This window comes from Salvelinus alpinus, chromosome 4 (genome assembly GCF_045679555.1).
Source record: "Salvelinus alpinus chromosome 4, SLU_Salpinus.1, whole genome shotgun sequence".
Lineage (NCBI taxonomy): Eukaryota > Metazoa > Chordata > Actinopteri > Salmoniformes > Salmonidae > Salvelinus > Salvelinus alpinus.
The window spans coordinates 39,942,134-39,967,222 of NC_092089.1; the positions used below are offsets into that span (position 1 = coordinate 39,942,134).

Genomic DNA, 25,089 nt, shown 5'->3' on the forward strand with positions numbered 1-25,089 from the left:
TTCTGACTTCTACAGTCACCCTTTGTCTGCCCTAATCAAGAGTAAGACTGTATCTGTTTATTCCTGTAGGTGGCAGTGCTGTGTTGCGTTTGAAATGACCACATAGAGTAGATACAATATCACATCTACCATTGGATCAGATCAAATACCTACTAAAATGAAAAAGGGGAAATTAACTCCTTGAAAAAAGATGCTGTTATGACTATAGAATTGTATTATTATGGAGATAACACCTTCACCACAATCAGTCAAACTAGCTGACCGAAACTCTTACTAACTTAAATCCCTGGTATAGAGCTTTGGACCTTGATAAGCCTTAGTGGTGGCAGCCTCCTCATTGAAAAGCACTGTGGGTTTTCTGGTTGAGTTGAGCCATGAACTTTATATCTTCATATATAGAGAGAGTTCGGCCAGGTTTTAGAACGGCTGCCATGTTAGCGCCCAAATAGAACTTCATTCTTGAAATGTTGATGATGTAACAGTACGAGAGAGCCTATGAAATGACCTGCTGTAAACAAGCAAAACAGAGCAGTGAATTTGACAGACGTTTTTATTGATTAGCATTCAATATGTATCCAAGTCTGTACTGTGTTGTGCTGTCAACAAATTGCATATCTGCTTTCACTGGAAATCTTCATAGGTTTTGAAAACTATCAGAAATTAACAGCACAATGCGGAAGTGTCAAATTATCACTTAGCAACAGCTATGGAGGAGAAAGTGGCGCTGTCAGAATGTTCAGATAGAAACCGCATTGGCCCAACTACATATATGGCTCTGGTATTTCCGTAGTCCAGTCTTTGCCTTGCATTGGTGAATGTGTCAGAACCCCATCCCAAACAAATAACGGACACAAACAACTGAACAACAATATCTCAACACACAGAGGGGAGCTGACATGGTTTCCATGGCAAACATCAGTTCTGGGTGTTTTGTCACCGAGCAGTAGTACACCCTCTGGCCAGACTTTCCCACGCGGGGCGAGCCAAGAGTCATGCTGCCTTGAAGGTGTTCCAGACCAATATCATTAGCAGGCAGCAACACATGCGACTCAGGTACTATACTTGATCTTAGCCAAAAGGTCATGCAGTGGCGTGCTGTGACGTGACGCTCACAAAAAAAAGGATCTGTAAGCAATTCTATTTCATTGTAAATAAACAAGTGTCAAATTGTGACTGAGGGAAAACATAAACAATACATTAATTAAGTGTATGCAAATGGCCTCAACTGGTCAACCCATCTTGTGACAAGTGTACAAGATTTAAGAGCAGACTGGGCACATTGCTTGGAGAGACAGAATGGTGTGTCAAAGACCCATTGAGAGACAAAGACCCATTGAGAGAACTGTTATGTAACGGCGTCTTAACTTTACAGGCAGTCTGTACCGCAACAGTAACTAATTGTCCATTGTTGCCAGGGCTATGGGCCAGCGAGGAGTTGCCTCTCGTTCCTGTAGCATTCCTGTACTGAGCAGGCATGGCTTCTCTGTTCCTCGCAGCAGCCACAGCGACGCGATGTCAGGACCTGTTAAAGCATTTACTGTCAGAACCCTAACCCGGATGGACTGTGCCTCACTGTGGTGGATGTTTTGTCCAGATCTTTCCAGTCAGATCTGACCCAATCCCAGGCAGCCTCCGGCCTCTGGCCTTTCTGCTTTTTATTTGGAAGGATGTGACCAGTTGAAAGCTCACCATGGTGCAGACTGAGACCAGTTCTGGGTTACAGACAAGAGGATATGATGTTGACCTCCCGCGAGCCGTTCTTGCTAAATTCCACATCTGTTGAAAAAAACATGTCCCCTCTCCCCCAACCCCCCTCCTATTGTACAGTTGAAGTCGGAAGTTTACATACACTTAGGTTGGAGTTATTAAAACTAGTTTTTCAACCAATCCACAAATTTCTTGTTAACAAACTCACTGTATAATTGACTGTATCACAATTCCAGTGGGTCAGAAGTTTCTATACACTAAGTTGACTGTGCCTTTAAACACAATGCCTCTTTGCTTGACATCATGGGAAAATCAGAAGAAATCAGCCAAGACCTCAGAAAACAAATTGTAGACCTCATCAAGTCTGGTTCATCCTTGGGAGCAATTTCCAAAAGCCTGAAGGTACCACGTTCATCTGTACAAGCAATAGTATGCAAGTATAAACACCTTAGAACCACGCAGCCGTCATACCGCTCAGGAAGGAGACACATTCTGTCTCCTAGAGATGAATGTACTTTGGTGCGAAAAGTGCAAATCAATCCTAGAACAACAGCAAAGGACCTTGTGAAGCTGCTGGAGGAAATAGGTATAAAAGTATCTATATCCACAGTAAAACAAGCCCTATATCGACATCGCTCAGAAAGGAAGAAGCCAATGCTCCAAAACTGCCATACAAAAGCCAGACTACGGTTTGCAACTGCACATGGGGACAAAGATTGTACATTTTGAAGAAATGTCCTCTGGTCTGATGAAACAAAAATAGAACTGTTTGGCCATAATGACCATCGTTATGTTTGGAGGAAAAAGGGGGAGGCTTGCAAGCCGAAGAACACCATCCCAACCGTGAAGCACAGGAGTGGCAGCATCATGCTGTGGGGGTGCTTTGCTGCAGGAGGGACTGGTGCACTTCACAAAATAGATGGCATCATGAGGAAAGAAAATTATGTGGATATATTGAAGCAACATCTCTAGACATCAGTCAGGAAGTTAAGGCTTGGTCGCAAATGGGTCTTCCAAATGGACAATGACCCCAAGCATACTTCCAAAGTTGTGGCAAAATGGCTTAAGGACAACAAAGTCAAGGTATTGGAGTGGCCATCACAAAGCCCTGACCTCAATTCTCATAGAAAATTTGTGGGCAGAACTGAAAAGTGTGTGCTAGCAAGGAGGCCTACAAACCTGACTCAGTTACACCAGCTCTGTCAGGAGGAATGGGCCAAAATTCACCCAACTTATTGTTGGAAGCTTGTGGAAGGCTACCCGAAACATTTGACCCAAGTTAAACTATTTAAAGACAATGCTACCAAATACTAATTGTGTGTATGTAAACTTCTGATCCACTGGGAATGTGATGAAAGGAATAAAAGATTAAATAAATCATTCTCTCTACTGTTAATCTGACATTTCACAATCTTAAAATAAAGTGGTGATCCTAACTGACCTAAGACAGGAAATCTTTACTAGGATTAAATGTCAGGAATTGTGAAAAACTGAGTTTAAATGTATTTGGCTAAGATGTATGTAAACTTCTGACTTCAACTGTAAATATGCAGGCTGGGTTGTTTTTCTCTCCTGCGTTTTCTCTTTCCTTCAGACATTCTCCCTCCTACCTCCACCCCAATGATCACGCCAAACCAGTCCCGTAGGCGTCTTCCTTAACTGTCCAACTAGGACCATTATGAAATCCAAAATAAACACAGCTAATGCATCAGAGAGGGGGATGTCATCTGGGACAAATAGCAATGCATTTGTGTTATGTCAGTGGGGAGCAATGTAAAACAGAATTCAGCTCAATTGTACAGCTGCACCCCTCACTGTGAACCCCTCTCCGAACCCCACCCCTCTTCCGACCCCCAACCCACCCGTAACCACTCCTGCTGTGGCCTCATACAGCTCCTCCAACATGGTCCCATGGCCTCCCTCCACGACGCTCCAGTCCCAACTGGACAGCTCCGGCCATTAACTCCTGTTGTGTCCTATTTAGGGCTCAGATGTGGGTTCTACACCTGTCGCTGTTTGAGCAGAGCCCAGTCTTCCACCAAAACGATGCCCCCTACCTCCCTTCCTTCCCTGACAAACGGTTCCACCAGCCTCAGCCTCATATGGGCCGGATTCAACAACAGTTAAGTGGGATGTGCAGCAAGCAGCAAACCGCACGTGCACCCTTCAGGCGTCCATTGCACAACCAGTTTTACCCCCATCTGAGACCCTGGTTTGAAGTGGATGAGTGATGGACTATTGACACAGTAGGGATTGTGAAACATACGGTGATAATTGTGTTAGAATAGTTCGTAAGCTTTTTATTTCAATTTCAAGTGAATGTCACGTGCACAAGTACAGTGAAATGTATTTTTGCAAGCTCTAAACCCAACAATGCAGTGATCAATATCAATGTAGTATTACAAAATTACATGAGGTAAAACAAAAACACAGGTAGCCTTCCCATCTCCACAGAGGAACTCTGAGCTCTGTCAGAGTGACCATCGGGTTCTTGGTCTCCTCCCTGACCAATGCACTTCTACCCTGGTTGCTCAGTTTGGCCGGGCGGCCAGCTCTAGAAAGAGTCTTGGTGGTTCCAAACTTCTTCCATTTAATAATGATGGAGGCCACTGTGTTCTTGGGGACCTTCAATGCTGCAGACATTTTTTGTTACCCTTTCCCAGATCTGTGCCTTGACACAATCCTGTCTCAGAGCTCTACAGACAATTCCTTCAACCCCATGGCTTGGTTTTAGCTCTGACATGCACTGTCAACTGTGGGACCTTATATAGACAGGTGTGTGCCTTTCCAAATCTTGTCCTAAAAATTGAATTTACCACAGGTGGACTCCAATTAAGATGTTGAAACATCTCAAGGATGATCAATGGGAACAGGATGCACCTGAGCTCAATTTCAAGTCTCATAGCAAAGGGTCTGATTACTTATGTAAATAAGGTGTTTCTGTTTTACATTTTTTATAAATGTGCAAACATTTATAAAAACCTGTTTTCACTTTGTCATTATGGGGTATTGTGTTTAGATTGCTGAGGGGGGGGGGGGGGATCAATTTTAGAATAAGGCTGTAATTTAACAAAATGTGGAAAAAGTCAAGGAGTCTGAATACTTTCCGAAGGCACTGTATGTTTAGGGTTAAGGTGACTAGGCATCAGGATGTATGATAAATAGAGTAGCAGCAGTGTAAATGAAGATTATATGTGAGTGTGTGTGTGGAGTCAGTATAAATGTGTGTGCATGTTGTGTTTGTTGGAGTGTCTGTGTGTGAGTGTGTAGAGTCCTGTGAGTGTGCATAGATAAATACAAGGGACAACTCAGACAGTCCTAGTAGCCATTTTGTTAGCTATTTACCAGTCTTATGGCTTGGGGATAGAAGTGTTTTAGGAGCCTATTGGTGTCAGACTTGATGCAGCGGTACCGCTTGTAGTGCGGAAGCAGAGAGAATGGTTTATGACTTGGGTGGCTGGAGTCTTTAATGATTTTCCGGGCCTTCCTTTCACACCGCCTGATATAGAGGTCCTGGATGTCAGGGAGCTCGGCCCCAGAGATGTACTGGTCTGTCCGCACCACGATCGAGGACGGTGCTGTTGCCATACCAAGCAGTGATGCAGCCAGTCAAGATGCTATCAATGGTGCAGCTGTAGAACTTTTTGAGGATTTGAGAGCCCATGACAAAAAGGTGCTGACGCGCCTTCTTCATGACTGTGACTGTATGTGTGATTTGGAGCCCAAAGAACTTGACACTCTCATCCCGCTCCACTGCAGCCCTGTTGATGTGGATGGGAGAGTGCTCACCTCCCTCCCAAAATGTTTTTCCTGTAGTCTACGATCAGCTCCTTGGTCTTACTGACGTTGAGGGAGAGGTTGTTGTCCCGGCGCCACACTGCCAGGTCACTGACCTCCTCCATGTAGGCTGTCTCATCGTCGTCGGTGATCAAGCATACCACCATCGTGTCATCAGTAAACTTGCAAACTTGATGATGGTGATGGTGTTGGAGTAGAGCAACACCATTGTGATTGAGGCAATGTAACTCTCTAGGCTAATGTCAGAGTGTACTATACTTGTCCCTCTTGTGAAAGGACTGTACGTTATTTGCGTTATTTGCCATAGCTCTTTAGAGGGGGTTTCAGGGAAATCTGTAGATAGACACAAGGTCAGTGAGGACATACCTCTGGAGGACTTCCTCTCTCACTCTCTCTCTGATTGTCTCCTTTTCCTTTCGGTTCTATCTTTCATCCTTTTATTTGTACTGTGTTGTCACTGTGTGTGATGCTGTATATTCACTAATTTTTACGTGTACAATATTCGCTCTCTCATTATTTTTTCCTTTGCATTGCTTTTTAATTTAAATGCAATAAAACTGTAATGGATATGTTCCTTCTTAGATTGAAGAATGTGCCTTACAGATTGACTTCTTACAGAAAACAGCTATTTGAATCATTGACACCTCAACACTGGTTGTGCTGTTTTTGCACATCGGACTCCAGTACTACATTTGAAGTTGTATGAACAGTAAAAAGGAAAATAAATACATTATTTCCAGCACTGAATCTTGCACTGTGAAGTCCATTGTACAAAAGCAAACACATGCTGTCTGAAGCTTACCCTAAGGAATATAAAAGGTATTGGCGATGGTCCACTGTCTCTATGACAGGCTTATAAGCTCAGGTTTTTAAGAAGAGCTGTGAAAATCAAACATTCACCTGGGTTATGTAAACTCTCTAGCCTATGCCTACAGTACTTAAAACGTTAGGCCCTCCCTCTCAAATTGGGGGACCTCATTAGAATGGGCAAGCGTTCTATAAACTCCATGGTATTTCTTCAACCATTGCAAATGTGTCTGACTCATACAGCCTCCTGTTGAAACACGTTCCCTGTTTCCCATAGGACGCTGTCATTGGGTGTGTTCTATTATCCAGACAGGAGTGCCATCCCTACTCCCGCTACTTCAGACTTAGGCTAACTGACTGTCAAGGTTGTTCACTGGCACCGCACTGCCACCGACTCGACCAGACCTGAAAATTGGCTTGATTGTGTGCTCAGGACGCAACGATGGGGAAGGACGCCGCAAGAGCAGAGTGGGACAATCCCATGCAATTTGTCCTGTCGTGTGTATCATACGCGGTTGGACTGGGAAATGTGTGGCGTTTTTCATACTTGTGTCAAATGCATGGCGGGGGTAAGCAATATTTATTTATTGTTTAGGTGCAGCGCATAGCCTAATTTATGGTTTAATCCATAATATATTGTACATTTAGGCCAACAGTTATTTTTGATTAAATATAGAACTGCAATATTGGACACCATGTAAAATTAATGAATACAATTAGTGTTTACTGATTAAAAGTGGTAATGTAGGCTATATGAATAGCCAGTCAGTGCCCAATTTATTCACCTTTATCCATGCGCAATGGCGCACTGATGTTGTGCGGTTGTAGAATGGGTTAGTTATTATTTTACCCTGGGTGTTACATGGAATCTGAACAATTACTATATTGGTTAGAGTCAGTCACCTTGTTAAACATTTCTAGTGAGTGAAGGTGTTACTGTGCAGACTTTTGTTTTCTTCCTCTAAAAGTTAATGGTGCAGGAAATGTGCAATGGTTTTTAAAAATTATCTCACTTAGTTCAATTCGTATTTTTCATATTCCTCCCCATAAGTCACTGAGAACCGTTAGTCCCCTCAAAAACAGAGGGTATGCATGTACCAAAGCGCATACATAAAGGAGCTTTCAAAAGCACACGCATAAAATAGCTTTCCACTCTAAAGTTTGGATTGATACAGATCCCATTTTTAAACCTTAACGCGCCCAGTTGTTTATCACAGAATAACAATGGATCAACATTTGCTTTTGCGTTTCGCTTTTAATGGTCTCAACTGATTGCAAGGTTTTACAACAGGTGTTATGATGTGTTCTTCCATTCATAGATTCATAGAAAATGTTCACATACAGGAGACTCCTTGATGCCTCTGTTGCTTTAAGGCCAATATGTCCATTCCATAAATACAGGTGTGGTATGCAAGTAGAGTTATTCTGTATTTATTATTGTAGAGTTATTGCCTTAATGTAACTGTCCAGTGAAAATAAAACACTTCAAAGTTAATATTGTGTTAACTCAAACCCAAATAATGTTCTTGTCTAATCCTATACTCGTATTTATGTCCAAAGCATAAATTGGATAAAATACACTTCAAAACCCCAAACTTGTATCTCAAACAGACAGTACATTTTTTGTTGTTGCTATTTCCTCATTGAGTATCAAATCAACAACAAGTGTAGACTTATGCTGAAATGCTTATGGGCCCTTCACAACAATGCAGAGAGTAATAACACAAGAAATAAATACACAAAGAGTAACGATAACTTGGCTAAATACACAGGGTACGGGTACCGAGTCCATGTGCAGGGGTACGAGGTAATTGAGCTAAATATGTACATATAGGTAGGGGTAAAGTGACTAAGTAACAGGATAGATAATAAAGAGTAGCAGCAGTGTATGTGATGAGTCAAAAGAGTTAGTAAAAAGAAGGTCAATGCAGATAGTCTGGGTAGCTATTTCGTTAACTATTTAACTAACTATTTAGCAGTCTTATGGCTTGGGGGTAGAAGCTGTTCAGAGTCCTGTTAGTTCCAGACTTGGTGCATCGGTACCGCTTGCCATGCGTTAGAAGTGAGAACATTCTGTGACTTGGGTGGCTGGAGTCTTGAACAATTTTTAGGGCCTTCCTCTGACACCACCTGGTATAGATGGCAGGAAGCTCGTCCCCAGTGATATACTGGGCCGTAAGCACTACCCTCTGCAGGGCCTTGCGGTCAGATGCTTAGTGGGACAATCCCATGCAATTTGGCCTGGCGTGTCTATCATACGCGGTTGGACTGGGAAATGTGTGGCGTTTTCCATACTTGTGTCAAATGCATGGCGGGGGTAAGCAATATTTATTTATTGTTTAGGTGCAGCGCATAGCCAGCATGCGAGTAGACCACTGATTGGCCAGCTCATCCTCCTCATCAGTATGAAATCATACTCTACAAACCAATGCTGGCACTAAGACCGCACTCAACGCGCTGTATAGGGTGAAGCAGACAACACATCTGCCATGCTGACCCTCAACAAGGAGGCCCCTCAGGAGTGCGTGTTTAGTCCCCTCCTGTAGCCCCACGACTGCGTGGCTATGCGCTGCACCTAAACAATAAATAAATATTGAATATTAAATTGAGGGTCAGCATGGCAGATATGTTGTTGCCTACCCTCACCACCTGGGGCCGGCCCGTCAGGAAGTCTAGGTTCCAGTTTCAGAGGGAGGTGTTCAGTCCCAGGGTCCTGAGCTTAGTTATGAGCTTGTAAGGCTCTATGGTGTTGAATGCTGAGCTGTGGTCAATGAACAGCATTCTCACAGAATACAAGGACCGAGACCACATTCATTATGTAAATGAAATAGAACTATTAAGAATGAGAACACATTTTCAAGGGTTCAATTCTCGGGCCGACTCTTTTCTCTGTATATATCAACAATGTCGCTCTTGCTGCGGGTGATTCCCTGATCCACCTCTACGCAGACGACACCATTCTGTATACATCTGGCCCTTCTTTGGACACTGTGTTAACTAACCTCCAAACGAGCTTCAATGCCATACAACACTCCTTCCGTGGCCTACAACTGCTCTTAAACGCTAGTAAAAACCAAATGCATGCTTTTCAACCGTTCACTGCCCGCACGCACCCGCCCGCCCGACTAGCATCACTACTCTGGACGGTTCTGACTTAGAAAATGTGGACAACTACAAATACCTAAGTGTCTGGCTAGACTGTAAACTCTCCTTCCAGACTCATATTAAACCAATCTCCAATCCAAAATTAAATCTAGAATTGGCTTCCTATTTCGCAACAAAGCCTCCTTCACTCACGCCGCCAAACATACCCTCGTAAAACTGACTATCCTACCGATCCTCGACTTCGGCGATGTCATTTACAAAATAGCCTACAACACTCTACTCAGCAAACTGGATGCAGTCTATCACAGTGCCATCTGTTTTGTCACCAAAGCCCCTTATACCACCTACCACTGCGACCTGTATGCTCTAGTCGGCTGGCCCTCGCTACATATTCGTCGCCAGACCCACTGGCTACAGGTCATCTATAAGTCTATACTAGGTAAAGCTCCGCCTTATCTCAGCTCACTGGTCACGATAACAACACCCACCCGTAGCGCGCACTCCAGCAGGTATATCTCACTGGTCATCCCCAAAGCCAACACCTCCTTTGGCCGCCTTTCCTTCCAGTTCTCTGCTACAAATGACTGGAAGGAATTGCAAAAATCGCTGAAGCTGGAGACTTATATTTCCCTCTCTAACTTTAAACATCAGCTATCTGCGCAGCTAACTGATCGCTGCAGCTGTACATAGCCCACCCAATCTACCTACCTCATCCCCATATTGTTTTTATTTACTTTTCTGCTCTTTTGAACACCAGTATTTCTACTTGCACATCATCATCTGCTCATCTATCACTCCAGTGTTAATTTGCTAAATTGTAATTGCTCTGCTACTATGGCCTATTTATTTGCCTACCTCCTCACGCCTTTTGCACACATTGTATTTAGACGTTCTTTTTTCTATTGTGTTTTTGACTGTATGCTTGTTTATTCCATGTGTAACTGTGTTGTTGTTTGTGTCGCACTGCTTTGCTTTATCTTGGCCAGGTCACAGTTGTAAATGAGAACTTGTTCTCAACTACCCTACCTGGTTAAATAAAGGCGAAATAAAGAAAAAATTATTTAAAAAAAATACTTGGTGTCATGTGAATCTGATGTGTGTGTTGTTGTCTCTGCTACCGCAGGTGTTTTGAATGGTAAAATATACTGTATGTGTGTCCTTTTTCTGTCCTCAGGTGGGTTCCTGATCCCATACATGCTCATGCTGGTCCTGTTGGGGGTACCCCTGTTCTACATGGAGTTAGCCATTGGCCAGAAGATGCGTCTGGGCAGCATTGGAGCATGGAGAGCTATTAGCCCCTATCTGGGGGGAGTGGGTGATTACTGAATATATATATATATATATATATACAGTACCAGTCAAAAGTTTGGACACACCTACTCATTCAATGGTTATTTTGACTATTTTCTACTTTGTAGAATAATGTATTTAAATAATTTATTTATTTATTATTATTATTATTAATAATACTTTTTTGGACAGAGGACCCTGCACATAGAGTGCAACACATGTATGTGTGAACATTGCCATTAAATAAAGTACATAAACTTGCCTATAATTTATCACATTACACATATTTAAGTATATGGTTTTGTTACATTTAGGCCAGTACTTTTGTGTCAAATGTACAGTGTTGGGGAAGCTACTCTAAAAATATAGTTTATAGTTTAAGCTACCAATTACTTCACACTGGAAGAAAAATATAGTTTACTAAGCTAAAGTTACTTTGAATAAAAGTAGTTATTATCTGCTTATAGTTTAAATGTATCTGTTCCTCTCTCTGCTGGTTCCAGGTCTGGCCAGTGTTGTGACCTCCATGTACCTATGCCTCTATTACAACGTCATCAATGCATGGAGTTTCTGGTACCTCTTTCATTCATTCCAGGTTAGTTCCAGTCTCACAATGTCAAAATTCAAAATTATTTGACCTGCATTCAGATGTATGATGCAATCATAAAATGTAGACAATCTTCAATAACTTGTTACAATCTTATTACCAGATGTATCAACAGGCTCACTCAGCTTTGAGGGCACACTATTGGTCCTGTACAGACTGTTTTGTTTGGAATCTTAGAAGACGCAGTTCATTTCTCTAGTGCTATCTGTAACATCCTGTGCCTGACCTGACCTGTGCTGTTTCCTCCCACTCTCCTCCAGTCGGTTCTGCCATGGGCAGAGTGCCCGGTTAACAGCAACCTGACTGGCCATGTGGAGGAGTGTGAGCGGGCCACGCCCACACAGTACTTCTTCTACAGAGAGACCCTGGACATCTCCGGGTCCATCGAGGAGAACGGAGGGATTCACATGGGACAGGCACTCTGCCTCCTGCTGGCCTGGATTATTGTCTACCTGTTCATCGTCAAGGGGGTCAAGTCCACCGGGAAGGTGAGAGATCAGAGGTCAGCTTGGGAACAATGGATAGGGTCAAGACAGTTATAGCACCCGTATGTCATGCTAGCTGCAGATCTAGTGGACGTAGCTCACTATCGTCTCCTATATCATACAGGTAACTGCCAAAAGAAAGGAAACACCAACATAAAGTGTCTTAATAGGTTATTGGGCCACCACGAGCCAGAAAAGCTTGCACCTTGGCATAGATTCTATAAGTGTCTGGAACTCTATCGGAGGTATGCAGCACCATTCTTCCACGAGAACTTGATGGTGGTGAAAACGCTGTTGCAGGCGCCGCTCCAGAATCTCCCATAAATGTTCAATTGGGTTGAGATCTGGTGAATGAGATGGACATGGCATATGGTTTACATCGTTTCATGCTCATCAAACTATTCAGTGACGCCTCATGCCCTGTGGATGGGGGCATTGTCATCCTATGGGGGCATAGCCATGGTGGCAAAAATAATGACCTGCCCAGTATTTTTATACATGACCCTAAGCATGATGGGATGTGAATTGCTTAATTAACTCAGGAACCACACCTGTGTGAAAGCACCTGCTTTCAGTATACTTTGTATCCCTCATTTAGTCAAGTGTTTCCTTTATTTTGGCAGTTGCCTGTATTTTTACTGAGCAGAGGAAAACAGTCAGCTGAGCGGTGACCTCGATAACAAAGGAAAGGGTCAAGAAAGTTATTTGTAATGGCGAGACAAGGTACAAACAGTTCAATATTCTATATGGTCAGATTGTTTTATTTGCCATGCCTTGATGGACAACTATCAAAGTTTGTGGCTGCAGAGTTTGCCAACTCAGAATGATGGGAAAGGGGAAGCAGATCCAATGGATCTTTACTGAACTGAGGAAACCATCAGGTGAGAGAGTGAGGGGGCATCATAGGAAAGTTATGAAAACCTTGGCCTACTTCATTACAAAACTATCTAGAGTGGGAGTCTGAGGAGACAAGCCAGGGTGAAAATAAAGGGTACTGTGTCAACACAAACAGAGAACTGTTTTCTGGTCGGACCAATACTCGATTCACATTGTTAGTGCGGAGATGAGAATCTCGTCATTATATACAAATCTCTGGTTTCAGCCACTTGCAAATTAGAAAGGGAACAGTGCACTGTTCGATGCTGGCTTCCCCTAAAGTAAATTTATGTTTTGCCAAAATTATAAAAATAAATAAAATAATTAAAAATACTTTACCAGAGAGGTTGACTTAGCCACAGAGGATCATTAGCTTCTTCATTTTTTAAACTAGCTGTGGATTGTTTCAAATCACAAGTGCTGTAGGCCTATGCCTACTTGGGAAGCTAGCAAATTGGGCAGCGCACGTGGCAATAGGCCTAGCTGATTATTGAGTTGCGGATGCCAGTGAAAAGCCTCGAAAATGTGTGAAGATAATGTGTCTTGAGTATCATTTAAAATGTTGAGACAAGAATAAGGGGACGGGTGTGTGGCGAAAATATGGGCATCTGCGTCTCTCTCCAGAATGCATGCACTCAGCTCTCAATAATGTGCTCCAATGTCTTCCAACAATTCTTGCACATTCATTGTTTTATTGTGTGAATTGTTTTCGCTTTGATTGCTTATTTTGATCAATTCCCCATTATATACAGTATGTAACCAGTAGGCCTAATTAAGGTACCGTTAATCCCCGTCATTTGGTTACATTCATGTATTACAGTAATTTACCGTTCTCATTCTTGGAGTGGAAACGTTGTTTGCAGAGTTCACAACCTGCTACACTTGTGAGAAACAAGTTTTGGTTTATTTAGGAGTTTTGTCAATTTTTTCAATGTATTTCGTTTGGAGTGCTCCATGTGAGAAATGAGAATGTTTCTCTGTCACACGTCTGAGCACGCCAACATGCTAAATTTAAACAATGTTGCACTTCACTAGCGATAGCTCAAGTCAAGACAGATAGAAAGGGAGGCAGACAGGCAGAGTAGAGGTTAATGCGATTGAAAAAACAGAATTTATCAGGATATTTTCTACTGTTTTAATTTGTTTTTGGCCTATTTTACTTAGCTCAGGCCTATTTTACTTTGTTGACGATGGAAGTTATAGGCCTACTGCTGCATTGGCCTATAGGCTAACGCTGAGTTCCATGTTCTAATTTCTTTAGCTGCCAATGGATCACAGTGTATCTATGTGTCCATGTGGCAAAGGCTGGTGCTCTTGCATTAATTGAGATTTTTATCATTTTAATTTAAATTTTTCTGATTAACCACCTGAGAGTAATTTTGAGAAACGAAAACGTTATTATTTAAATGAAGCTGTTCCACGAAAAATAACTGGCATGCAGATAGGTAGAAACGGTAGGATAAATTGTAAGCTTCCCCAAACTTGAAACTCACGAGCTGCCTATGATCTTTATTATAACACGCAAGAGGTCCCGTGAAAACTGATTCGTTCTGAATCGTTCTGATTCGTTCTGAATCGTTCTGATTCGTTCTGGCAAGGGGCTTTTGATTTGATCTCTCATCTGAAATGACCTAAAAGAGGTTCATCAAATCAAATCCCATTTTAATCATCACATGCTTCATAAACAACAGGTGTAGATTAACAGTGAAATGGTTTCATACGGCCCTTCCCAACAATACAGAGAGAAATAATAGAAAAGTAATAACATCGTTATCAATTGATGGAAAGATATACACAAAGAAGTTCACTTTCACCTACAACTTCACAGTAAATTCAGCGAGCAATGTTATAAAACCATGGGAAAAGTGGGCCAAATCTGTGTTGGCAAACAGGCAACCATAGTTGAACTTTGACCCTGAATCCCCCTGCTGTTTCTGCCCTCTCTAGGTGGTGTACTTCACAGCCACATTCCCCTACCTGGTCCTCATCATCTACCTCATCCGTGGGGTCACCCTTCATGGAGCCATCAACGGTGTAAAGTACATGTTCACGCCCAAGGTATGAATGATTAGATGAATGAAACAATGTTATTGATCAAATCAAATCTTATTGGTCACATACACATGGTTAGCAGATGTTATTGCGAGTGTAGCGAATTGCTTGTGATTCTAGTTCCGACAGTGCAGCAATATCTAACAAGTAATCTAACAATTCCACAACAACTACCTAATACACAAAAATCTAAGTAAAGGGAGGGAATAAGAATATGTACATATAAATATATGGATGAGCAAAGACAGAGCGGCATAGACGAGATGCAATAGCTCTATGTTTTCACAGCCAAGGTATGGAAGCTCATGTACATTGTTCTGTTGTGTTTAATCCTGCTTTACACATGTGTGTGTGCCATTACTAATGTGTGTGTGTTTGCTGTCTCAGATGGAACAGCTGGCTAACCCCACTACGTGGATCAACGCGGCCACTCAGGTCTTCTTCTCTCTGGGCCTGGGCTTTGGATCCCTCATCGCCTTTGCCAGCTACAACCAGTACAACAACAACTTTGAGAAGCAGGCCATCGTCGTGTCCATGGTCAACAGCAGCACCTCCATCTTCGCCAGTATCGTCACCTTCTCCATCTATGGCTTTAAGGCCACCTTCAACTACGAGAGCTGCTTGGAGAGGTGAGGCCCTGGGTGGGGTCGCGGTCTGGTTGGTTGTCTCAATGGCTTTGGCATTGAACTTTCAATTCAGAGAAGTAGGTAACACCAGCCAGCAGCACTCATCCAGTACAAACGTAAACAATTCTAGGTCAAACATATACAATTAATTTAACGTCTGTAGACTGTAGCAGTTTCTGCGGACATACAGATGGAAGAGGAGAGGGAGAGGTCTCAACCAAAATATTTATAAATGTCATAAGCCATGGCAAAATGTTTAGAATTACAGGAAATTAGCTATGAAACTGCTAAAAATTCTCTCAACCTCATGGCAAAATGCGTAGAATTGCAGGAAGTTACCTGGCCCCCCACCCCACCTAAAAAAAGTTCAGAGAAACTGCGCTACACCACTTGCCTTTTCATGACACTGACATTTATCTTCTTCTCCCAGAGTGCGACTGCTGCTCCTGAACACCTTTGATCTAGCAGAGGACACCATCAGTCTGGAGAGTGTCAACCACTGGATCGCTGAGCTGAACAGGACACACCCAGAACAGTTTGCCAGTCTGGGAGGTAGGCTGGAGACCTGTGACCTAGAGGCTGAACTAGACACGGTAGGTCATGATGACACACAACTCAAATGAACTAATAAACTCAAAAGGAAAACTTGTGCAAAATACTGATAAGACAACTTAATTTACTACTTCTCTTAGTGCTCGATTCAATCTGAATCGCAGAAGTTCTGTGATATAGCGAGATTTAAATTTAAAGGCAATATTCCCGCGTTCACGGTGACGGCATTCAGGGTAAATGCTGCATAAATCGGCTCAATCCGATCTTACCTTAAAATGTTTGCACTATAGCACAGAACTTCCGCGATATGGATTGAATCGAGCCCTTAATCTAACAACATACCTCTGGTTTCCTGACAATATCTTATCATGTAGCAACAAAATGAATCAATTTTACTGTGAGGCAATAAAAACTTTACTCACCATTCTATAAATCGTTAATCGTTAGTCATAGTTCAATGTCACCTATACACATTTATTTGACTCTGTGGTGGTGGTAGTGAGATGTGGCAACTATCATTGGCTGTTGCAGTTACAATTAATGTTAATATTTAATTTTCAATGCTCTCCTGGATTTTCCATTTTGTCTTTAATAAACTATCCCACTTAAGTTTCCAATGGAGGAAAGCAAAAAATGAAATACTGACTTTAGCCACTTTTGCACTATGCAGGACTGAATATCCACTAAGCTCTCTCTCTCTCTCGATCTCTCTCCCTCCTCCCAGGCTGTTGAGGGTACAGGCCTGGCCTTCATAGTGTACAGTGAGGCCATTAAGAACATGCCCGTGTCTCAGCTGTGGTCTGTGCTCTACTTCATCATGCTGCTGCTGCTGGGCATGGGCAGTATGCTGGGCAACGTCATCGCCGTCATCACCCCCCTCAGTGACTTGAAGTTCATCAGCCACTACATGAGCACCAAAACACTCAATGGTGAGAGAGAAGGGGTGATGAGGGGAAGAGTGGAAGGGGGTTAGGGTTGAGCTAAGGTGTGGTCGTGAAGCTAGGATTAGGGTTGTGGTTGAGGGTAAGAATTGAGCTAAGGTGTGAACATGAAGCTAGGGTTAGGGTTGACCCTTGACCTTTAGGTTGGTGTGTCTGTTCTGCCTGCTGCTTGAGTTAGGGGTGTGTGTGTGTGTGTGTGTGTGTGTGTGTGTGTGTGTGTGTGTGTGTGTGTGTGTGTGTGTGTGTGTGTGTGTGTGTGTGTGTGTGTGTGTGTGTGTGTGTGTGTGTGTGTGTGTGTGTGTGTGAGACAACTAAATATCACAGTCGTAGTAAATAAATGTTTTCTTAATAAAGAAGTTATCAGCAAAGTCAGTGCTAGTAGGAAAAGACAAGTGAAAGTTTTTTTGTAATGTCTTATTTATTACCTTATTTAAGATATTATTTGATGAGATAGGTTTTCAGACATTTTCAGAAGATGGGCAGGGACTCTGCTGTCCTAACATCGGGGGAAGCTGGTACAACCATTGGGTTGCCAGGACAGAGATAAGCTTAGACTAGGCTGAGTGGGCCAACCCTCTAGGTTTGGTGTGTGTGTGTGACTAACAGGTGTGTTGTCATATCCTGTAGGTCTGGTGTGTGTGACTAACAGGTGTGTTGTCATATCCTGTAGGTCTGGTGTGTGTGACTAACAGGTGTGTTGTCATATCCTGTAGGTCTGGTGTGTCTATTCTGCCTGCTGCTTGGCCTGGGCTTCACCACCCGCTCTGGGAACTACTGGTTCACCATGTTCAATGACTATGGAGCCACCTTCTCTCTGCTCTTCATCGTCCTCATTGAAGTTATCACCGTCTGCTACATATACAGTGGGGAGAACAAGTATTTGATACACTGCCGATTTTGCAGGTTTTCCTACTTACAAAGCATGTAGAGGTCTGTAATTTTTATCATAGGTACACTTCAACTGTGAGAGACGGAATCTAAAACAAAAATCCAGAAAATCACATTGTATGATTTTTAAGTAATTAATTTGCATTTTATTGCATGACATAAGTATTTGAACACCTACCAACCAGTAAGAATTCTGGCTCTCACAGACCTGTTAGTTTTTCTTTAAGAAGCCCTCCTGTTCTCCACTCATTACCTGTATTAACTGCACATGTTTGAACTCGTTACCTGTATAAAAGACACCTGTCCACACGCTCAATCAAACAGACTCCAACCTCTCCACAATGGCCAAGACCAGAGAGCTGTGTAAGGACATCAGGGATAAAATTGTAGACCTGCACAAGGCTGGGATGGGCTACAGGACAATAGGCAAGCAGCTTGGTGAGAAGGCAACAACTGTTGGCGCAATTATTAGAAAATGGAAGAAGTTCAAGATGACGGTCAATCACCCTCGGTCTGGGGCTCCATGCAAGATATCACCTCGTGGGGCATCAATGATCATGAGGAAGGTGAGGGATCAGCCCAGAACTACACGGCAGGACCTGGTCAATGACCTGAAGAGAGCTGGGACCACAGTCTCAAAGAAAACCATTAGTAACACACTACGCCGTCATGGATTAAAATCCTGCAGCGCACGCAAGGTCCCCCTGCTCAAGCCAGCGCATGTCCAGGCCCGTCTGAAGTTTGCCAATGACCATCTGGATGATCCAGAGGAGGAATGGGAGAAGGTCATGTGGTCTGATGAGACAAAAATATAACTTTTTGGTCTAAACTCCACTCGCTGTGTTTGGAGGAAGAAGAAGGATGAGTACAACCCCAAGAACCCATCCCAAACGTGAAGCATGGAGGTGGAAACATCATTCTTTGGGGCTGCTTTTCTGCAAAGGGTACAGGACGACTGCACCGTATTGAGGGGAGGATGGATGGGGCCATGTATCGCGAGATCTTGGCCAACAACCTCCTTCCCTCAGTAAGAGCATTGAAGATGGGTCGTGGCTGGGTCTTCCAGCATGACAACGACCCGAAACACACAGCCAGGGCAACTAAGGAGTGGCTCCGTAAGAAGCATCTCAAGGTCCTGGAGTGGTCTAGCCAGTCTCCAGACCTGAATCCAATAGAAAATCTTTGGAGGGAGCTGAAATTCCGTATTGCCCAGCGACAGCCCCGAAACCTGAAGGATCTGGAGAAGGTCTGTATGGAGGAGTGGGCCAAAATCCCTGCTGCAGTGTGTGCAAACCTGGTCAAGAACTACAGGAAACGTATGATCTCTGTAATTGCAAACAAAGGTTTCTGTACCAAATATTAAGTTCTGCTTTTCTGATGTATCAAATACTTATGTCATGCAATAAAATGCAAAGGAATTACTTAAAAATCATACAATGTGATTTTCTGGATTTTTGTTTTAGATTCCGTCTCTCACAGTTGAAGTGTACCTATGATAAAAATTACAGACCTCTACATGCTTTGTAAGTAGGAAAACCTGCAAAATCGGCAGTGTATCAAATACTTGTTCTCCCCACTGTATGGCATCAAAAGGTGTGTGTGTGTGTGTGTGTGTGTGCACAATATTGACAATGAAGAATGGCTAATTTCAGAAGCTTTCTAAGCATCATCACCTTTGCTGTGTGAAATCAGAAAAACGAACACATCTCGTCGTATAGTACCTTCTCTCCAAGAAACAATAGTTGAGCTGACATTATTTGAAACAGTTTCTACTTGAGAATGTGTAGCCCTACTGCAGTTGTGTTAGCAGCCAGTAGAGTTAAATCTTTAAAAGTACCTCATAAAAGCTGTATTGTGTCCAGTAATGCCAAACAACACTTAGCATAATCATCCACAAATACCTCCCATTCCTTTCACTCTTCTCAGGCTTTTGACTTGGCTGTACTGTAGTTTTTTAAGTTGGGCTTGTACTGTTTATTAAAAGCAAAATGGTTTATGAAGCATATAAGCAATTTCCTTTAATGTTGAATGAATGTTTAAACTAAAATACCAAGGTTGTCTTTTGCCCATACAAAATATATGAAAGTATTTTAGGGAAGGGAAAGGGGTGTGAGTTGCACAACTGAATGCATGTGTCTTCTGCATTCAACCCAACCCCTCTGAATCAGAGCGGTGCGGGGGGCTGCCTTACTCGACATAGTCATCATGTCAATACTCCTGCAACCTTTCCCTCTCCAGGTTTGAGAAGGATGTAGAAGACATGTTAGGTCATCGTCTTAACTGGTACTGGAAGATCATGTTGGCAGGAGTCAGTCCCATCCTCCTCATTGCACTATTCCTCTTCTACATAGTCAACTACATCCAGGGAGGAACACCCACATACCAGGCCTGGAACAAAGAACTGGTAAGGCCTCTCTTTTTTATCTCCAATATCTTATCAATAACCCTGTCATTACACTAACAAGCACTCGGCCCAAAAAAAATGGTAAGATAAGATAGTACTTTATTAATCCCCAAAGGGGGATTTGATTGTACCAGTCATACATGAATGAAAGAAAAGTACTGGAACAGAATATGCTGCTTCGGGTTTTATTCATGCACCCAGATACAATGTTGATCTCTGCCTGTTCTATTGTCTTCCCCCTCTTCCAGGGGAAGTCTGTGGTGACGGAGTATCCTCCCTACGCCCAAGCCTTCATCGGCCTCCTCCTAGCCTCCTCTGTCTGCTGTATCCCTTTGACGGCCCTCTACACCTACTGTAAGAAGAGGAACCTGGCCAGTGGGAAGAGAGAGCGCACTGTCAGCACTGTGTCAGCGTAAAGACCGACGTATTGGTTGACAGACGGAGTGACACAAGGCAGAGCTGCTACATTATGGCTCTGAGACTGACTGGACCCGCTAGTTATAGGATCGACAGCCTACCGTACGTATCATGGCTGTCTTAACAGAACCTCACTCTCCTGGTGCGGTGGTTCATGCCACACCACAAACCAAAGGCCCTCTTTCTCCCCCTGGGGCAGGCTGGCTCTGCCGCTGTGCTGCTGGTGGACAGACTGCCAGATCTGTACCTAGCATTAGGCCTAGTCGTCCTTTGGCAACTAACACTTACTGGGTGATAATAACTTTTGTATTTTGTAGTTGTGGTTCTGAGCAGGGCTTAGAACTACATTCAAAATATTTCAGAAGTGAAGAAAGAACAAATACTCTTGTCAATGGTTTATTGCATTGTTTAAAGGCCCAGTGCAATAAAAAAAAAAAATGATTTCCTGTGTTTTATACATATTTCCAGGCTATGAGGTTGGAATAATACTGTGAAATTGGGAAAATTATTATAATCCCCTTTTAGTGTAAGAGATGTTTGGTGGGATGGAGCGTGGTAAATTAGTTAATAGACCAATAAGAAAGAGAGATCCAAACCTCTGCATATAACAGCTTAGTTTTCTCTTTTCCCCTCCCCACTCAGACCACTGCAAGACAGTCCTAGCAAAATTCTTGCTTGAGAAATTGCTCTTTGCTTAGTAGCTATTTTGGTTTCTTTTTGACCATTTTAAATGAAAACAATCCCAGTAAGGTACTTAATTGTAACCCATAAATGATTTGATAGTGAGATAGAAACGGCTACATTGGACCTTTAATGTTTAGCTTTCAGTAGCAGATTTTTGAGACACAGTGTGTCAACCCTCTTTATTTAAAGTTCCACAAAATGTTTAAGATATCTTTTCCCTTAAATGTCATTATGGTGAAGTATTTTGTATCCCATTAGTTTACTGTAGATATTCTGTAGATTACTCAATGAGTTGTGAGATATGTTGAGTGCCTGGATGTACAAGGCAGACCTTCGTCTGACTCGGTTATGACTGAATACAGTCTGATTGGTGTCAAATGACCAATAACAACTTGTAGCAATAGCTGTATGTGATATAGTGTTTGCAAAGATACTGATAATTTCACATATAACGAACAAATCTCTATGACCAGGACCAAGACCATATCTATACCTATGGGCTTTGTTGTCAATCCACCATCAGTGACTTCTAACCAGGATCATACTCAGTGGGGTGCAATGTAACAGAATGTTCAGATAGTTATATATTTTGTAGAACATACACTATTCTCTGTCTAATGGAATTGGAAATCATGTCAGCTCTATAGGAAGCATTTCTTTCTGCAACATTGCCAGAACGCGTGAAAGTTTCTGTGCTCTTCTAAATAGAAAGTACTGTAGTGTTGCACTGCTGTTATAGAATCCATATCAACTGGACTTAGGATACAGCCCAATGGCTATGCACCAATGTGCTGTGCATATTCACAAACAAAAACACAATGTAGGCCTACTCTTTTTACAGTCAAATGTATGGGTTATCACAGAAACATTTGCCAAACATTTTGTAATACTGTGAGCATTTTTAATGTGAACAATTTGAAACAATAACAGGGGCGAAACTTTCACTGGGGACGGGGTGACATGCCCCACCACATTCTGAAATTGCATTTTTGTCCCCTGCCGGTTTTGTCATTGGAATGTGATACAGAATGAGGCAACTGTGTGCTTTAGGACCATGCAGAGGCCTCAGAGCGGTCGGGTAGGCTGTTTGGAGTGTTTATTATGTTGAATACAGGTTGGTGTTAGTGTGAACCAAGTATTGGTGTGAACAATTATTATTTTAACTGTTGTACCACAATAATGTGTTCATGTTTTATAAGTAGTATTTTCTATGGTGAAATTATTAAAGACATGAAGACATTTTAACCATTGGTATGACTGAACAAGATACACATACAGCAGCCAGCCTGTTGCAAACCAGGCATTTCATTCAGTCCTACTTGCTAGTATCCAGCAAGGATGACACATTTCAATGGCATGAAATCTGGATTTTTTAAGTGCTTGGTTTGACAAGCTATGTACTTTATAATATCATTGGATGAATAGACCACAGAACTATACTGAACAAAAATATAAACGCAACATGCAACAATTTCAAAGATTTTACTGAGTTACAGTTCATATAAGGAAATCAGTCTATTGAAATAAATTCATTAAGTCCTAATCTGTGGATTTCATATGACATATGACTGGGCAAGGACACAGCCATGGGTGAGCCTGGGAGGGTATAGGTTCACCACTTGGGAGCCAGGCCCAGCCAATCAGAATGAGTTTTTCCCCACAAAAGGGCTTTATTACAGACAGAAATTCTCCTCAGCATTGCCTCAGACGATACCGCAAGTGAAGAGGCCGGATGTGGATGTCCTGGGCTGGCGTGGTTACACATTGCCTGCGGTTGTGAGGCCCATTGGACCTACTGCCAAATTCTATAAAATGACGTTGGATGCGGCTTATGGTAGATAAATGGACATTAAATTCTCTGGCAACAGCTGTGGTGGACATTCCTGCAGTGAGCATACTAATTGCATGCTCCCTCAAAACTTGAGACATCTGTGACATTGTGTTGTGAGACAAAACTGCACATTTTAAAGTGGCTTTTTATTGTCCCCAGCAAAAGGTCCACCTGTGTAAGGATCATGCTGTTTAATCAGCTTATTGATATGCCACACCTGTCAGGTGGATGGAATATCTTGGCAAAGGAGAAATTCTCACTAACAGTGATGTAAACAAATTTGAGCACATTTGAGAGAAATAAGCTTTTTTTTTGCATATGGAAAATATCTGGGATCTTTTATTTCAGCTCATGAAACGTGGGACCAACACTTTACATGTTGCGTTTATATTTTTGTCCAGTATAGCATGAGATTATATTTCTATGGGATAGACATGGGCCATCCAATAACCACCTGCATTAAATAGCGTGTTTGTCTGAAGTTAAGCACTTCTTTTCCTCTGTCAAAGACTGGAATGTAGTCTTGTCTTCAGCCTAATGAGCTGAGGTTTAGGGCTGAATATAACAGGGTCATTCTACAAATAGAGTGCCTTTTGCGTCTCTGATATTTTAAGTAGACATTTTAAAGCCTGCTATATTAAATGAAGTGCCCTTTAATACAAACTACATGGAAAATGTAATATATCCTATTTTTTATATGAATAAATACTCGCTAAGGTGCCAAAAATCGTCATTTTGACATGCCCCATGTCATGTTTTTCTGACTTCTCTGAAGATTTTAACACACTTAACCCCAAAATGTCCCCCCCATGTCACTGTAAAGCCTTTCTTGCATTAGTGATTAATTTACATTTGTCTCACATTTTAATGTCAACCCTGTTATGTAAACTAGACACATTTTAATATGCTGAAAGTATTTCTATTAAAATATATATTTTTAAAGAAATACTGAACAGGGAGCATGCTCCTGTGGCACAGCAGTCCCGAGTGATGCAGTGGTCTAAGGCACTGCATCTCAGTGCTAGAGGCGTCACTACAGACACCCTGGTTCAAATCCAGGCTGTATCACAAACAGCCATGACTGGGAGTCTCATAGGGCAGTGCACAATTGACCCAGCGTCATCCGACTTTGGCCGGTGTAGGCCGTCATTGTAAATAAGAATTTGTTCATAACTGACTTGTCTAGTTAAATAAAGGTTTTCTGTTGTTTTGTGGTAGAAAACTGTTAGCGTTGAGCATAACACTTCAAGCCTGTTACCCATAGATGGGCTAGAAATGTTTTAACAAGTTTTGTTTTGTTAAGCTTGCAGGGGGTTATGGCTGATTTAAGATACAATTGTCAATCCTGTTACGGTCAACCCTGTTACTTTAATTGCCATTTTTTTCTTAATTTGACCTCTTGAATAGGGAAAACATGTTTTTTATGAATTGAAACGTGTGCTCCTTCTGACAGAATGATAATATTAGGTGATATGTTTTTTTGACAGAATAACACTACCCAAAAGTCACTTTTTGTGGAGCAACCCAAAGGGTAATATAAACAGGAAAGTGTTCTCTCCCAAATCTCAATAGCCAGTAATAGTTCCATACTTCCAATAGAATGACCACCAAGGTCCACCTTTCCAGTAGAAATTCATTTTGTGTATATGAGATTGAGTAGTTGTATTTGCAATATCTGTAGTCTTTTTCAATATCTGTATGGAATTAAAAGCATTTAGTACTATTTTGTTATGAAGTGTCAACACTGTGACTCTGCAATATCAGAAATGTACTGACACGCGCTATGGAAATGTACTGACACGCGCTATGGAAATGTACTGACACGCGCTATGGAAATGTACTGACACGCTCTATGGAAATGTACTGACACGCGCTATGGAAATGTACTGAGACAAGCTATGGAAATGTACTGACACATGCTATGGAAATATACTGACTCAAGCTATGGAAATGTACTGACACAAGCTATGGAAATGTACTGACACAAGCTATGGAAATGTACTGACGCGCGCTATTGAA

The 25,089-nt window shown here is 42.2% G+C and overlaps 1 protein-coding gene across 2 annotated transcripts; it reads left to right on the forward strand.

The window, feature by feature from the left end:
• The first annotated feature begins 6,548 nt into the window (after positions 1-6,548).
• LOC139573503 (sodium- and chloride-dependent transporter XTRP3A-like) lies at positions 6,549-24,793 on the forward strand. 2 transcript variants are annotated; one of them, XM_071397014.1, is made up of 11 exons: positions 6,549-6,881; positions 10,592-10,732; positions 11,211-11,302; positions 11,575-11,802; positions 14,623-14,733; positions 15,115-15,356; positions 15,784-15,946; positions 16,630-16,834; positions 17,560-17,722; positions 19,973-20,138; positions 20,387-24,793. In XM_071397014.1, the coding sequence occupies exons 1-11, from the start codon at positions 6,755-6,757 to the stop codon at positions 20,552-20,554; spliced, it is 1,806 nt and encodes a 601-aa protein (XP_071253115.1). In that variant the 5' UTR covers positions 6,549-6,754; the 3' UTR covers positions 20,555-24,793. The 2 variants fall into 2 exon arrangements, with proteins under 2 accessions (XP_071253115.1, XP_071253114.1); XM_071397013.1 differs by lacking the exons at positions 6,549-6,881; positions 19,973-20,138; positions 20,387-24,793 and adding an exon at positions 7,400-8,629 and having other exon boundaries at positions 17,560-19,119.
• Positions 24,794-25,089: the final 296 nt, after the last annotated feature.

Coding starts and splice junctions, on each gene's coding strand:
- LOC139573503 (XM_071397014.1), top strand. CDS start 6,755: ATGGGGAAGGACGCCGCAAGAGCAGAGTGGGACAATCCCATGCAATTT. Junction 6,882..10,591: donor GTGTCAAATGCATGGCGGGG/GTAAGCAATATT, acceptor TTCTGTCCTCAG/GTGGGTTCCTGATCCCATAC. Junction 15,947..16,629: donor TAGAGGCTGAACTAGACACG/GTAGGTCATGAT, acceptor CCCTCCTCCCAG/GCTGTTGAGGGTACAGGCCT.